Source organism: Otolemur garnettii, unplaced genomic scaffold (assembly GCF_000181295.1).
Source record: "Otolemur garnettii isolate 467f Iridium unplaced genomic scaffold, OtoGar3 scaffold00018, whole genome shotgun sequence".
Lineage (NCBI taxonomy): Eukaryota > Metazoa > Chordata > Mammalia > Primates > Galagidae > Otolemur > Otolemur garnettii.
Window position 1 is genome coordinate 22,145,584 of NW_003852413.1, and position 16,054 is coordinate 22,161,637.

At 51.0% G+C, this 16,054-nt stretch overlaps 3 protein-coding genes across 5 annotated transcripts in view; 2 read left to right on the top strand and 1 right to left on the bottom strand.

The window, feature by feature from the left end:
• The window catches only part of LOC100962545 (zinc finger protein 385C), a 29,480-nt gene extending 23,598 nt beyond the window's left edge, over positions 1-5,882 (top strand). The window contains exons 4-8 of the mRNA XM_003786355.1: positions 1,799-1,964; positions 3,406-3,699; positions 4,158-4,354; positions 5,062-5,172; positions 5,646-5,882. Coding sequence (XP_003786403.1) covers positions 1,799-1,964; positions 3,406-3,699; positions 4,158-4,354; positions 5,062-5,172; positions 5,646-5,882 — 1,005 coding nt within the window. The remainder of the gene's footprint in view (positions 1-1,798; positions 1,965-3,405; positions 3,700-4,157; positions 4,355-5,061; positions 5,173-5,645) is intronic.
• A 1,080-nt stretch (positions 5,883-6,962) lies between these two features.
• Positions 6,963-11,985, bottom strand: NKIRAS2 (NFKB inhibitor interacting Ras like 2). Of its 3 annotated transcripts, none has more exons than XM_003786356.3 (4): positions 11,832-11,985; positions 10,472-10,580; positions 9,809-10,050; positions 6,963-8,637 (listed from the first exon to the last, which is right to left on the bottom strand). In XM_003786356.3, the coding sequence occupies exons 2-4, from the start codon at positions 10,563-10,565 to the stop codon at positions 8,398-8,400; spliced, it is 576 nt and encodes a 191-aa protein (XP_003786404.1). In that variant the 5' UTR covers positions 10,566-10,580; positions 11,832-11,985; the 3' UTR covers positions 6,963-8,397. The 3 variants fall into 3 exon arrangements, with proteins under 3 accessions (XP_003786404.1, XP_003786406.1, XP_023366766.1); XM_003786358.3 differs by having other exon boundaries at positions 10,472-10,599; positions 11,832-11,963; XM_023510998.1 differs by lacking the exon at positions 11,832-11,985 and having other exon boundaries at positions 10,472-10,654.
• A 1,182-nt stretch (positions 11,986-13,167) lies between these two features.
• Positions 13,168-16,054, top strand: part of DNAJC7 (DnaJ heat shock protein family (Hsp40) member C7) — a 42,686-nt gene continuing 39,799 nt past the window's right edge. Inside the window, exon 1 of the mRNA XM_003786353.1 lies at positions 13,168-13,522. Coding sequence (XP_003786401.1) covers positions 13,446-13,522 — 77 coding nt within the window. The 5' untranslated portion in view covers positions 13,168-13,445. The remainder of the gene's footprint in view (positions 13,523-16,054) is intronic.

The following is a 16,054-nucleotide window of genomic DNA, read 5'->3' on the forward strand; positions in this document are numbered from 1 at the left end:
CCGGGCTGGGGATTCGAACCCGCCACCTTAGGTGTACGTGGCTGGCGCCTTAGCCGGTTGAGCTATAGGCACCGAGCCCATCTTTTTTTTTTAAATGGAGTCTTACTCTGTTGCCCAGGCTAGAGTGGTGTGGCATCAGTCTTGCTCACAATTACCTCAAACTCCCTGGTTTAAGTGATCCTCTTGCCTCAGCCCCTTGAGTAGCTGGGAGTACAGATGCTGCCACAATGCCTGGCTAATTTTTCAGTAGAGACAGGGTATTCCTCTTGCTCAGACTGGTCTCAAACTCCTGAGTTCGAGCAGGAGCTCCTGCCTTGACTTCTTGGAGTACTAGGATAACAGGCATGAGCCACCATGCCTGACCTGGAGCTGAGTTCTTAAAGTACCTGAAAGTTTACAGAATGTATTCATGCCCATCATCTGAATTCGTTCTCATGACACTCCTGTGAGTTGGACAGAGGCACTATTATCATCCCTGATTTTCAGGTAGGGAAACAGCTGGTAAGTAGCAAAGCTGAGATTTGAACCCAGGACTGGCTGACCATAAGACCTGCATACTTTCTACTGTTGCCTACTCCTAGCTAGAAGAAGGGCCTCATTCTGGCCTTCCAATGATGGTTTACCACCTGTCCAGGCAATCTGAGGTTTAGGCTAGATGTCAGCAGAAGTGCTGGAGTGAAAGGGTCTAGAGAGGGGCTCTGTGGGCCTGTCTTTCCTATGGAGGTGGTGAGCTGGGGAGCAATAAGGGAGGATCCTTAGAGGGAGGATACTGACAGACTGGATTGGGGGTCCCTTTCAAGCTTTCAGGTTTTCATGAGTTCTGCAAGAGAAGGCCAGAGGATTTGTGCTGAGGGACCATATCTTCTTTGTGCTAGTCCATGGCATGGTACCTGGCAAATAATGAGCTCAATGACTGCTTGTTTAAAAATGAACAAAAGGGGTTGGCGCCTGTGGCTCAAGTGGCTAAGGTGCCAGCCACATACACCTGAGCTGGCGGGTTCGAATCCAGCCCGGGCCCGCCGAACAACAATGACAACTGCAATCAAAAAAATGGCTAGGCGTTGTGGCGGGTGCCTGTAGTCCCAGCTACTTGGGAGGCTGAGGCAAGAGAATTGCTTAAGCCCAGGAGTTGGAGGTTGCTGTGAGCTGTGATGCCAGGGCACTCTACCCAGGGCAATAGCTTGAGGCTCTGTCTCAAAAAAAATAAAAATAAAAATGAACAAAAGGATGAATGTTTTGGGTGCATATACCCCTAAGTGTGAGGACTGCTGTTTTCTCCATTTATACATTCATAAACTTCATAACTAACATTCTAACATTCATTGAACATCTATTATATATACTAGGCACTTATAATTCATGTTCCAATTTAATTCTTACAATCCTGTGAGGTCAGAAAGAATGCCTCTACTGCCCCACGTATAAGGTGACCATGAACTTGGCCTCCCAACTTCAGGCTCACAACACAAGTCAGTGGTCCCAGGAGCTGGAGCTCATGGGAAGAGGAGGACAGGGAGGAAATTCAGGCTCAGAGAGGTAAGGTTAGTTGCCCAAAGATGCACAGCTACTAAGTGGCTGGGTTACAGTCTGAAGCCAGAGGCTGCTTGCTTTGGAGCTCAAGTATGAGAATGCATTCTGTAAACCTCAGGACCACACACATGTGATGATGAGGGCAAAGAAAAGGATTCGCCCCTTGTGAGACCTAAATCCTGCCTGCCATTGATCTGTCCCCTGCTCAGCTCTTACACCTGGATGGGGCATGTGAATGAATGGTGACCTCACACTCTTCCCTCCCCAGAACCAGGCCGAAGCACATTACAAAGGCCACAAACATGCCAGAAAACTCAAGGCTGTTGAAGCTGCCAAGAGTAAGCAGAGGCCACAAACCCTGGCCCAGGATGGGGCAGTGGTGTCCCCAATCCCAGCGCTGGCCAGTGGGGCCCCTGGAGAGCCAGAGAGCAAAGGTCAGTCTTAAACTCTTCTCTGCCCCTCCCAGCTCCATTCTGAAATCTGGTTTCCAAGGAAGGGTTGAGAGATTTCTGCTTATTGATTTTGCATGTGTTAGAGTATTCCATACATGCATGCAAAGGCACACAAATCTATAGCTCGAGGAATATTCCCAGCCTTGAGCCCTTCCCAGTCACTACCTGGCTGTATTAATTTCCCAGGGCTGCCATCACAAGTGACTACAAACTGGGTGGCTGCAAACAGCAGAAATGTATTTTCCCATGGTTCTGGAGGTCAGAAGTCTGAAATCAAGGTGTTGACAGGGTTGGTTCCTTCTTGTGGACTCAGAAGGAAAAACTGCCCCCTGCCTCTCTTCCAGCTTCTGGTGGAGGCTAGTAGTCCTCACCTTGGCTCGTAGCTGCATCTATGATCTCTGCCTCCATCTTTATACCATGTTCTCCCTTATGTGTCTCTGTGCTCCACGTGCTCTTCTCATAAGGACACCAGTCACTGTATTAGTCCTACCCTAACCCAGCATGACCTCGTCTTAACTAATTTTATCTGCAAAGATCCTGTGTCAAAACAAGGTCACATTCTGAGGTTCCAGATAGACATGAATTTTGGGGGGAGTAACTATACAACCAACTATAGATCCTGATTTTTCTGTGCATATGTCAGTTTCACTTGGTTTTGGTGAATCAGAGTATGCAGGTTGTGTCTTGGGTGTTGTTCATCTCTCGTGGTCATCAACATTCACTGTGTCTGTTAAGATTCCTTCATGTTGGCCAGGTGTGGTGGCTCATGCCTGTAAGTCCTAACACTCTGGGAGGCCGAGGTGTGTGGATTGTCTGAGCTGACAGGTTCGAGACCAGCCTGAGCAAGTGAGAGATCCTCTGTCTCTAAAAATAGCTGGGCTTTGTGGCAGGCGCCTGTAGTCCCAGCTACTCAGGAGGCTGAGGCAAGAGGATCTCTTGAGCTCAAGAGTTTAAGGTTTCTGGGAGCTATGATGCCATGGCACTCTACCCAGGGTGACAAAGTGAGACTCTGTCTCAAAAAAAAAAAATAAAAAGAAAAAAATCTCATCTTTTGCTGATGAACATTTGGATAGTTTGGATAGTTTCCAGTTTTATGCTATTATATATAGTGCTGTATGGACATTCTAGTACATCTTTTTAGTGATTTCTGCTTGCTTAACATCAAGCAAATAACTAGAATTCCAGGGCTGCAAGGGCTCTCTGAGACTATTCTGTCCAACATTATAAATTCTGCTGGGGAGACTGAGGCACAAGTCTCCTCAGTGAGTTGGTAGGAAAGTGGGGCCTGGGATCCAGTGCTGGTCAACCCTTCACCAAGGACCCCTCCACCCTACTATGCCACCCCCATCATCAGTGCTTGGAATCATGGTCCCTAGAATCATCTTGGGCCTCACACTCTCCCTCAATGCCTTCCATCCCACAGTGGTTCCCGTAGGTCTTCCTCTCGGCCCTTCATTCCAGCCACCACTGACTCCAGACCCTGCACCCAGGGAGCCAGCACACGCAGACATCTTGGATGCTGCCTCCTCTTCCTCTTCTTCCTCCTGCCCACCTTGTTCCCCAGAGCCTGGGAGGGAGGCGCCAGGGCCCGAGCCAGCAGCAGCGGCTATGGAAAGCAGCGTGAGTGGGGAAGGCAGGAGCGAGAAGGGGCGCCTCTACTGCCCCACATGTAAGGTGACCGTGAACTCAGCCTCCCAACTTCAGGCTCACAACACAGGTCAGTGCTCCCAGGAGCTGGAGCCTGGGGGAGGAGAGGGACAGGGAGGCTTGAGATCTTGGGGTGCTTCTCTCAAGGATGGGATGGCAGACGTGTTGTATGCAGCTGTCACTGGGCAGGCATTGCTGGGTCCTCCTGTTAATCCCTGGGGAGGGAGAACTGGGATGAGGAATTGGAGGCAGCAAGAACTAGAAGTCACTAAATCTCTGAAAGGTCACTCCAGAGAAGACTGGAGACACCTCCTCCATCTTTCCTTAGACCAGAACCAGAGGGATTAAGATTAGAGCAAGAGTGAAGCCAATAAGACAGACCCTAAGAGGTGAGATCAGATGCAGCTGGAGGGCAGTGTATGTGCAGAGCAGCCATGAGGCTTAAAAGGACAGTCAAACTGACCTAGTACAGGGGTTTAGGAGGTTTCTCCATGGCTCTTCAGCGCTGACAGACTTCTCCTCCTCCAGGAGCCAAGCACCGATGGATGGTGGAGGGGCAGCGAGGGACTCCCCGCAGGGGCCGGGGCCGCCCAGTGCCCCGGGGAGGGGCTGGACACAAGGCCAGGAGAGTGACAGGTGGCCGGAGTGGCCGGCAGGGGCCCACCCCTCCTTTCCACTGTGCTCTCTGTCAGCTCCAGGTCAATTCAGAGACTCAACTCAAACAGGTGGGAAAAGTGGGACCAGGACTGGGGTTGGAGCCAGGGGTGAGGGCCAGGGCAGTACAAGTGTTAAAGTGGCAGGGTGGCTTGAGGTAGTCCCCAAAATAATTGAAGAAAACAAGGTTTTAGCAAGAAAAAGGAAGTTTATCAACAATCTGCATAGCAGGCCAGGCCTGTTCTGGTGACTGTAGGCTCCATGGAAAGTGCAGTTTTAAGTTATACAGGCACTTTGAGAAGTATCAGCTCAGCTGCTTCTTGGAAGTCTGCTGGGGTCTTAATTAACTCTGTTCTCAAAACAACCCGCCTGCAAGGTCTTAATCAGCCTCTTTCCCATAATAGCCCAGGTCAGCCTGACCCGAAACAATCCAAAATAGCCTCACCAGTCCATCATCTTCCCTGCTTATATCTAGCTAACTACCGAACACAAGGCAGAAGAGAAGAGGAGCCCTGTTGAGAGAAGCCTGGAGAGAGGGTGGGTAGAACAGAATAGGGCAGGCTGGAGAGGCAGGATTGAGGCCAGTTGGCCATGGGCTCCTTACGGTGAAGGTCAAGTCTTACCTCCCCTTGCCAGGGCCTGCCCTGGGGGAGGATCAGGCAAGGTGCTCTGACCATGTGGGTAAAGAAAGGTAAGACAGTTGAAGATGACAGAGTAGTCCTGTGGTCCTTGGGTTTCCTCGTCTTGTCCCCAGTCTGTCCATCTGTCTGTTCACTAGCACATGAGCAGCAGGAGGCACAAAGACCGCCTGGCCGGGAAGCCCCTCAAGCCCTCCAGCCAGCACAGCAAGCTACAGAAGCATGCGGCGCTGGCCGTGAGTATCCTCAAGGTATCTGTCTCCAGGCAACAGAGCTGGGACCCGGGTGGGGAGGGAGAGGGTGGGCTGATAGGGAGGGCCAGCTGGAGGTGGGGCAGGAAAGGAGTTGGGGTTGGGTTTTTGGCTGTCCTGGGATCTGACCAGAGGAATTTCCGGGGAGGTGGGCTAGGGTAGCAGCCAGACTTGGGCAGGAACCTTACCACAAGCGTGAAGGGGTGGGTGTGGGTCTCCTAGACTATCCCCTCCCCTCCCCTTCCCTTTCTCCCACCCTGAGATTTTCCTCCCTCTGGGCAGGAAGACAGGTGGTAGAGAAAGCCCTTTGGAATGAATGTTTGGAGGTGGAAAGGGAGAAGGATTTAGATTTGGAACTCTAAAAGTCACGTTTTTCCTACAGCAAAAGGCCCAAGGATGGGGGCCAAAGGAGCGGGGTGGGATCTTCTGAGTTACACTGTGTCCACTCTTTTTTTTTTTTTTTTTCTGTGTAGTCTAAACTGGCCTTGCAGAAGCAACTCACCAAGACGCTGGCAGCCCGTTTCCTACCCAGCCCACTCCCCACTGCAGCCACTGCCATCTGTGCCCTGCCTGGGCCCCTGGCTCTCCGGCCTGCCCCTACAGCAGCCACTACCCTATTTCCAGCTCCAATTCTGGGCCCAGCTCTGTTTCGCACCCCAGCAGGAGCTGTTCGTCCTGCCACGGGACCCATCGTCTTTGCCCCCTATTAGCCCTCATAGGGAGGCCAGGGCTGAGTTCCCAACAGCCATCTCCTGTCCCCAAGATGCCGGTTTTTTACATCCCAAAGGGACTGTTTTCCAGTTTAGGGAGTCTTGCCAGAACTAGGAAGGGCTGGGCTAGTTATGAGGGCAGCTTACCTTCCCTGTCTGGACTGGGGATTCAACCAGTACCTTCCTGATCCAAGGAGCACCCCCACCCTCCTTTCCCAGGCTTTAGGGGGCTAGTTCTAGGGTTTTCTGCACTTCCCAGTCTGATAAATCCCAAAGATCTATGCAAAATCCAGCCCCAGCCATGTGGTGCTCTCATTTTTATGGACCCAAGACCTATACCCTACGTACACCTACGTGGCCAGTCTTAGAATCTCAGCTTCTACAAGCCAGCCTCTCTTAGCCAGGGACAAACCCATGACCACCACACCTGTGCTCAGGGCCTCACTTGTTTCTCTGGAAATAAGGTATGGGGCTCTCAAGTTGGAGCAGGCTCAAGGTTATCAGGACAAGGTGACCATGGGAATATGGCAAGGGACTGTGGAACAGAAAGGGGAACCCAAGAGTCCTTGGATCAAGCAGTGCTAAGGCAGGGCAGCACCTGGCAGGAGCTAGCTCTGAAATCTTCTGGAGGCCTCACCTGCTCTGAGAGGATGCAGCTAGGATGGGGCAGGTGACAATGTTCTGGGTGGGCCCAATTTCAATACAGGGTATGACCCATCCCACAAAAGCTCAGCCTTTTGCTGAGTCCTCCTGAACCCCAGTTCCTGGGGGGAGGTGTCACTGGGTGTCCCTCAGACTATGGACTCAGCTTATACCAACCCCCCACCCCAGGGGTCCCAAAAGAAGTTTCCCCTCCAGCTCCTTACCTCCAAGCTGGTCCCTAGCACTAAATTCAGCTTTCTCTTCTCACCCCACTGTGAAGCAGAGTGCTGGGATACAGTCTGACACCCGTGTGTAGGACCCATCTTCATGCTGTCAAAGTCAATGTCACAAACTCCATCCCACCCAGCACTGCCCTTACCCCACAACATGGGACTTTGCCAGTATCCACTTGTATTTTGTTTTTTTAAAAAAAAATTTCCTAAGGGAGAACAAGAAAAAGGGGGGAGGGGAGGAAAACTTTTTGATAACAGCAGTTGTGGTTTTATTGTATCCAATGCATCAATAAATTAACTTGAACCCCCAAGCCTGTACATGTCCTAATTCTACTCACCCAGCCATGGGCCTGCTCACTTCTCCTGTTTTGGAGAGAGGTGCATTGTATTGGAGGTTGCCTGGCTGCAGTGTGTTCCCCAAGCTAGGTGTGCACACTAGTAGCACAAGGTGGGCACAGGAAGTTGTGGGTTATAAGCTCACTGTACAGCCTGTCTGAGCGTGTAACCACCTCTGAGGCCCGACAGATGACCTGTCAGCTCCTGAGAAGCTGCTACTGGTTTGCCTTTGCTCTGTTCAGGCATCTGAGGTAAGAAGGGCTTTAAAGGAGCACCTTGTCCAGCCTTCACCATGGCAGCAGGTGTATAAATACAGATAAATAGAAGTCTAGCTATGAACTAGAAATAACCACAGGAAGGGGTGAAGACCAGCCCCAGGGCGATATGTCTGCAGACTGGGCACCCAAGTGGAAAGTGAACTCCTGCCCCCTGGTGGTTGGTAGGAGAGCATGTCCCAGCCACCAGGGCTGGCAGGCATAGCACCTTGAAGAGGGAGAAACCATAGCTTTATAAAACCAGACAGCTGGAGAGGATCCAGATCAGCTAAGCAACTCCTGTTACTTTACAGACGAGAAAAATGGCGCTGAGAGGGGAAAGGTCTTGCTGGGTCACAAAGTCAGCTAGTGACTCACAGCCCAGCCATTGCTCCATTCTACCTCAACGAATGAGGCCCATCTGCTCCCTGAGCAGAAAGAGGAAGTTAAACAATTGGGGGTGGGGGTTGTTTACAACAGAAAATTACACTCTTAGGAGGCCTGCTTCGTCTAGCTAGGGAATTGATAGGAGAAAGGTCAGGGTAAGAGAAGCGGAGGCACCAGTAATGCCAGCACATATACCCACAATACCTGGATACATTTTCTCTAGAAATGTCACTATAGTCACTATGTGACTATGCTGACTATTGAGTGTGTGTGGGTATGTGTGTGTTACTGGCAGGAAACCCAGAAGGTGGACCCCTATGATAGAAATCAAACTAAATAAAATGGGCACTTCTGGATGGTAGCTCTGCTTCCCGTCTAGGGCAGATGGAAGGGACGCTGACCCACAACCGCCCCAGGAGACAATGGAGATTATGATGAAAGCTAGGGGTTGGGAAGAGGGTAGGATGTTTAAGGGGAGGAGGTGCTAACCAAGATTATTTGCACTTCTGGAAGTTGACAGGGAGCAAAAGGCTTGGGCCACTCCCCTGCTGACTGGGAAGGACGGATTGCCTGCCTCCCCTACCTCCTTTTGCCTTCAACCCATTTTCTGTAGCCCCAGAAGCTGGAATAGGGCTGGGAGGGTGAAGAAGGAATGGCAGGTCTTCAGCCATCCAAGGAGCCACTACCCTTGTTCTTTCGGCTGAGAGGGAAGGCAGACTTGCTCTGGGGCTGGGTCATCTTGCTGGCCAGGTAGATGAAGGGCTCCAGGAGGGAGCGGCGATCAGCCACAGACACCTCCCACAGCTTCACCTTCTCTGACTTGGCCCAATGCTGAGCCACGTCTGGGTCTACACGCCGCTGCTCCTGGAGATCGCACTTGTTGCCAAGAACCACAATAGTGACCTAGGGAAGGAAGAAAGAGTAGAGACCTGTAGATATACCAGGGACCCAGAATGGGTTTAGGGGCTGGTAGCCACCTAGGAAATCTATGAGAGAAGAGTCTCAGTGACTGATGACTCATTTTCCAATATTAGAAACCACTGATGGGTTGGGTAGAGCCTGTGGCTCAGTGAGTAGAGCATCGGCCCCATATACCGAGGGTAGCGGGTTCAAACCCAGCCCCGGCCAAACTGCAACAAAAAATAGCCAGGCATTGTGGTGGGTACCTCTAGTCCCAGCTACTCGGGAGGCTGAGGCTAGAGAATTGCCTAAGCCTAGGAGTTGGGAGGTTGCTGTGAGCTGTGAAGCCATAGCACTCTACCAAGGGCAATAAAGTGAGACTCTGTCTCTAAAAAAAAAATAAAATAGAAACCACTGATGGGATGCTTGTTTTTTCTTCCTCCTCGGTTGAAATTCTGGCCTCCATCTGGCCCTCTCTCTAGGAGTTCCATCATAGCCCTATTATCACCCATATATGCTCATTATACCACTCATTTCCTGGCTAAACAACTGGTGGGGAAGCGCACCCAGGAATACTTATAACTTACAGGGGGGTTTTGGAAACCAAAAAGGCCTTCATAGCTAAGAACATAGAACTGTCAAGAAAGATTGGCCAGGCGCCTATAGCTCAACCGGCTAAGGCGCCAGCCACGTACACCTAAGGTGGCGGGTTCGAATCCCCAGCCCGGACCGCCAAACAACGACGGCTGCAACCAAAAAATAGCTGGGCACTGTGGCGGGCGCCTGTGGTCCCAGCTACTTGGGAGGCGGGGGCAGGAGACTCGCTTGAGCCCAGGAGTTGGAGGTTGCTGTGAGCTGTAATGCCACGGCACTCTACCCAGGGGGGACAGCTTGAGGCTCTGTCTCAAAAAAAAAAAAAAAGAAAGATTAGTGGGGACTTCATGTGTTAAGTCAGGGACCCCATAATCTAAAGAGAAGCCTCTTTAGTTGAGTAGCCTCAACACATGCCCACCTCTGGGGTGAAGACATTCTCAATGGCCTCTACCCTACCTTAAGCTCCAAACCCACCTCCTGGTGAATAAGTAAAGAATGGAGCCATGCCAGGCCCCTGAAAGCCAGCCCAGAGCCCATGCTCTCCCACTACTGATGCTCCCAAAGAGCCTAGGCCATGCACCTCTTTCTTGTCCTTGGATTTGTCAATCTCCTTCTTGAGCAATTCCACACGCTGAAAAGATTCTCGGCTGTCAGTGCTGTAGACCAGGACATAGCCATCAGTGCAGGAGAAGCAGTGTCGGGGCAGCTCAGCCCCATCTCGGAGCCCCCGGGTGTCGTAGAAACGCACCTGCTCCCGCACCCCCCGGTCTGTCTCAATAGAGCCCACATATATGTCCTCCTGTGTCTCGATCATCTCAGAACCTGGAATAAAATGAAAAAACTATTTGAAGTGGGGAAATGGGAATGTGAATTAGAGGGCATTGCAACAGGCAGACCAGACAGGGAAAGGGGACTGCCTGCAGGGCCCTGGGAGATGGGACTGAGGAGTATAAGCCAGGGAATAGACAGTCTGGCAGGACTGAAATGATTCCAGGAAACACACATTAATCTCATGCTAATACCATGCTAAGCACAGTGTGACATGAGAGCTTGTCCTCCATATCTTGGATATTGGGTTTCCTCCCTCCAGATTTGTTTAATGTAGAGTTGGGGTTTACAATGTTTTACTCTTCAGGGTGCAAAAACCACCAGGAGCAGCTCTTAGCCTTTGCATAGTGTGATCAAATCCTACTCCTTATCCTTCAACTTCTTCCACCATTCCCCCACCCACAACAACACTCACCCACTACATGGTTCCCATACAGAAGCTGCTCCAGGATTGACGTTTTGCCCACAGATGCCTGGCCGCACACAACCACCTTGCAGCTCTTCCCCATGCTTAAGCCTTCAGCCTTGAGGAACAGAAGCACACTGAGTGAGGTGAGGAAAGAAAGGATCAAAATAGAAGGCAGACCTCCCATAACTAACAGCCCAGGGTTCTGAACTGACTACAAAGCCTCAGGGATTCCGTACATTCCTGATCTAGTGAAACCCAATTTGAACTGGGCTCAAATTGGCATTGAACCAATTTGTCTATATCCACTACTAGACAGTGAGCTGTATTTTATTCATCTTTGTTATTCTCAGTACATACCCAGTACCTGCCAGAGTGCAGGTGCTCAGTAAATGTTGTTATAAAGGAAGAGGAGTCACTGGTTTAAAGGAACCACTAGACAGGTTCCATTCCACACACATGATGTGGAGTGGACCAACTAGTTAGGGGAGCCCAGCCCACGTTCCTCTCTTCGACCATGACCCAAATGGAGAGAAACAAGCAGAAACAGTATTTTGTGCGGCTGTCTTAAATCACCTCACCTGGGGAAAGTGAGCAAGTAAAAAGGATATTTTACTTTTCTTTATGACATATGTGAACAATCAACCAATTCCCTCTAAGCCCCAGTCAAGTCCATGGCTAAGAGGAAAAACATCAGAGAAGAAAGGAGTGAAGGAATCTAAGGGAAAAAAGATTCCAAAGAATGACAATTTTTCTTTAGACAGAGTCTCACTTTGTCACCCTCGGTAGAGTGCTGTGGCATCACAGCTCACAGCAAACTCAAACTCTTGGGCTTAAGCGATTCTCCTGCCTCAGCTTCCCAGGTAGCTGGGACTACAGGCGCCCGCCACAACGCCTGGCTATTTTTGTTGCAGTTATCATCGTTAAATGGTCCCGGGCCAGGTTCGAACCCGCCAGCCTCAGTGTATATGGCTGGGGCCGTGACCACCGTGCTACAGGCGCCAAGCCAGAGAGACAATTTTTGTTGTCATTGCACTGAAAGACCCAAAAGAGAAACTCTATCTCTGAAAAGGCCCCAGAGATCTTCCCAAAGGCTCAGGGCAAAAATTCTCTACCGAGAGCAGACAGAGATGACTTCTCCAAAGGGTCCCAGAAAGAGAGGAAGCTACTGACACAGGCCCTCTCCCCACATAGTGAGCCCTGCAATTAAGGGCTACTCCCAAGATAGGCTGCCAGAGGAAACTCAGTCACAGATTTCCCCACGAGGGGGACCTCAGAGGGAATCAGAGGAAGAGACCTGCCACCTAAAGCGGCCCAATGACAGAGGACGATCCTGGCGATAGACAAGCCTCGCCTCCCAGATCCGCACCTCCCGGGGCCCCGCAGCTCCAGCCGGGCCCCTCGCAGCTTGCAGGGACCAGGGTGGGGCAGCGCGGCTGCAAAGGCTCCCCTCTTCCTTGCCGGTCAGCTAGCTCAGTCGGGTCTCGCCCGGTCCCCTTCCCGCCCCGCAGCTTCCGTACCGCAAGACAAATTCCGGCGGCGGAGAGCGGGCGCTGGTCGAACAGCACCCCCAGAGGCCGGAGGGGAAACGACAGCCTGGACCTGGCCTGTTGTGCTAAGGAGTTTCAGGTGTAAGCTCCCCGCCTGGCCTTGGGATGATATTCCGGTGTCACTGATGTCCAAATGTCCCAGGGGTCCTCAAACTTTCTATAGTTGGATATACAAGTCTGGAATTTGAATAAGGGTCTAGGTTGGAGATGTCAAAAGTTGAAAGTTATAAACAGGCTGGGCACTTGTAGCTCTGCTCTGCAGCTAGGGCACCAGACACATACACCAAAGTGGGCGGGTTTGAGCCCAGCCTGGGCCTGCTAAATAACAGTGACAACTGCAACCAAAACAAAAAAATAGCCAGGCGTTGTGGTAGGCACCTGTAGTCCCAGCTACTCGGGAGGCGGAGGCAAGAGAATCACTTAAGCCCAAGAGTTTGAGGTTGCTGTGAGCTGTGACGCCATGGCACTCTACCGAGGGCGACATAATGAGACTGTCTCAAAAAAACAAAATGAACTAAATTATAGCCTCAGACTCTCCGATTTAACCAACTTCATAAATATTGGTTTGGGTTAGGGAAGTACAACGACGATTAAACTGTGTCCTCGCTCCCTATGAGTTCTCAATCCGGACTGCATTCAACCAGAGGCGTGCTGAGTAGGGAGTTTATATGACAGGTGGGGTGCAGGTGTCACTGGGCTTCCTTATAAATTGTAGGGCACGGTCTAGGGTGCCATGTCATGCCAGCCTCCCTAGGCTTAATGCTGAGATGGCACTCCCAGGTGGCTGACATGAAAGTACCCGCATAAAAGGGTCAGCATCATTAGGGTGATGAACCAGTTGTGCCTGGAGATTCCAGGGGGATGAAAGGCGCGGGGTGAAGACGCCCTGCGTTCCCCCAGCTTGGCTGGGCAGGGCTTCCAGGGAACGATGAAAGCTGGGCGAACTGGGCTCAAAGTGTCTCTTCTTGTCATTCCCGAGAGGAAGCTGTGGACATACGCCAAGGCCAGGAAGGTAGCGCTGGGGACTTTTTCCCTCGAGTTTTGGGTCTCCAGGTCTTTACTCAACCAGACTCCCCAGAGCCTTACAGGACGCTCTCTACCACTGGAAATTGTTATGGCAGCAAGTCTCTTGGGATACTGAAAAAAGCCAAGCCCTAGAGAGACGACACCCTGTTATAATCCCCTTCTTCCCATCCAGGGGTAACGTGGCGCCCCCAACGCACAGAAACCGCCTTTGGGCCCCCGCCCAGGCGCGGAGACAGCCGTGGACCTCCGGGGACGGAGGGCCGCTCTGGTCCCAAGCGGAACCTCTCGCTGGTAGAAGGGCCCGAGGGAGCCCCTCTGGGCGCGTCGTCGCGGAGCCGCTCGATGCTCCGACCGGAAGTGCTCTTCGCCGCCTGCCTCCCACTTGGCTCTCTGGTCCCGGCGGTAAGATGGCGGCTGCCGCGGAGTGCGATGTGGTAATGGCGGCTACCGAGCCAGAGCTGCTAGACGACGAAGAAACGAAGAGGTAACAGGGTGGCAGGGTACTGGAGGGGGCGAGCTTCAGTTCCGGAGCTCAGGGAAACCCGTTCCTGCCATGCAGCAGCCCCCCAGCTTTTGAAGCGATGCTCCACCCTTCGCGAACACCCCCCAATCTCAGCGCAAGTCGGGATAGACCCCCCGAAAGGGCGCTCTTGGGGGGGTCGGCCTTCCCACCTGCTTCCGCCTGGCAGGGGAGCAGAGGCACAGTCCTGCTCTGCCGCTGAGGGGAGGGTCGACCTTACTGTGGAGCTCGGGTCTCAGTGTGGGGGAATCTCAGGTCTGTTGTGTAGTGGGGGGGCGGCGCGGCGTTGATGACGACTTCCTTGCATCGTCGCCGACCCCCGCCTTCTCTTGTTAACTTGAGTGCAGTGTTGACTGCACTTTTCATCTCCAAAGCACTTGTTCCCTTCCTCCTGTTTTCCCCAGTAATTGTACCTCAGTGACCGACCTCTAGTCTTAAGTCCGAGGTGATTGTGTGCCTCAATTATTGATTGACCTGGCCGCCCCCTGGCTACCCCAGAAGTCTTAAGATGATAGAGAAAAGCAGAGTGAGTGGTTTATCTCAGGTTCTAAACGTCAGATTCCTCTAACCCTATCCTTCCTGGATGAGATCCTTATCCCTCTCAGGACTGTTCTTAAGATAAGCAGCAAGGAGGAGGGCAACTGCTTGGGCGTTGTTGGCGCTCCTAGGCAGCCGCAGTGGCTCGAGATTGCCAGTTGGGACTAGCCAAGGGAGCTGCTGAGTGAGTGGTTTTCGAGAACACTCTGGATTCTGGCAGCAGCTAAGCCAGGTTATTTAGAAGTGGGATTGGAACACAGTAGTAGGTCATCATACTTGTTCTAACGCTAAAGCGGAATTGATTGAAAAGGTTCTGGAAGTTTTGAGCCCTTTCCTTATTAGCTACAGACTAATTTGATCCTTATTCTTTTTTTTTTTTTTTTTTTTACAGTTTTGGCCAGGGCCGGGCTTGACCCCACCACCCCTGGTATATGGGGCCGATGCCCTACTCCTTGAGCCACATGCGCAGCCCCTTGATCCTTATTCTTAATCTCCTAACCACGTATTTTACTTATTTATATCAAGTCCCTTATGTCTTCAGTCTGAGTAATTTGAAGTGGTGATATAGAATTAGTTCATGAGATCTAAAATCACGATACTGAGATTTTTACTGTTCAAGTTAGAAATATAAGACAGTGGTTCTCAACCTTCCTAATCCCGCAAAGTATTTTCATTGTTACAAAGGGGTTGCAACCCACAGGTTGAGAACTGCTGATATAAGAGGTACTCATGCAAAATGAATAGTTATCAAGCCAGTTTCTCAAGTTCCTGACCTGTTAGGGGCTGAGAGGCTTGACAAAGCATAGTAAGTCCCTGGGATATCAGAAAAGCCAGGATACCAGAGTCCATTCTTTCTCTTTTCTTAGTTTTGAGTTTTCATGTCGTTCCTACTTCTTCCCAGATACTTAAAGTTAAGCATTATCAGCCTGTTTACATCATTGAAGTGTTGGAAAATGGCAAACCAAACTCCTCTACACACACACTGAGCTTAAATGAAGAGTAGAAATTTGTATTTGGAAAGAATTCAGTGGTTCTTTGTGCTATAAATAGGGACTTGACTATAGGTAATTTTTTTTTTTTTTTTTTTTTTTTGAGACAAAGTCTCACTGTGCTGCCCTTGGTAGAATGCCGTGGTGTCACAGCTCACAGCAACCTCAAACTCTTGGGCTTAAGTGATTCTTTTGCCTCAGCCTCCCAAGTAGCTGAGACTACAGGCACCTGCCACACGCCTGGCCGTTTTTGTTGTTGTTGTTGCAGTTGTCATTGTTTAGCTGGCCTGGGCCAGGTTCAAACCTGCCAGCCTCAGTGTAAATGTGGTTAATGCCATAACCACTGTGCTATGGGCACTGAGCCGACTATGGGTAATTTTTTATTTATTTATTTATTTATTTTCAGACAGAGTCTCACTGTGGTCGCCCTTGGTAGAGTGTGATGGTGTCACAGTTCACAGCAACCTCAAACTCTTGGCCTCAAGCTATTCTCTTGCCTCAGCCTCCCAAGCAGCAGGGACTATAGCAGCAGGTGCCTGCCACAACTCCCAGCTATTATTAGAGATGGGGTCTCACTGTGGCTCAGGCTGGTCTTGAACTTTTGAGCTCAGGTGGTCCACCGGAGTTGGCCTCCCAGAGTGCTGGGATTACAGGTGTGAGCCACCATTCCTCCCTCAAATCTTTTCTTAAAAAAATCACAGCCTAGGTGTAGGCCTCAGCCTCATCTCCAAAAATAGCTGGCTGTTGTGTCAGGTGCCTATAGTCCCAGCTGCTTGGAAAGCTATGACAAGAGAATTGCTTGAGCCTAAGAGATTGAGGTTGCTATGAGCTGTGACACCACAGCACTCTATAGAGGGTAACAAAGTGAGACTCAGTCTGAGGAAAAAAAAAATCACCAGCTCTGCACTTGTGGCTCAAGCAGCTAAGGAGCCAGCCACATACACCTGAGCTGGCGGGTTCGAATCCAGCC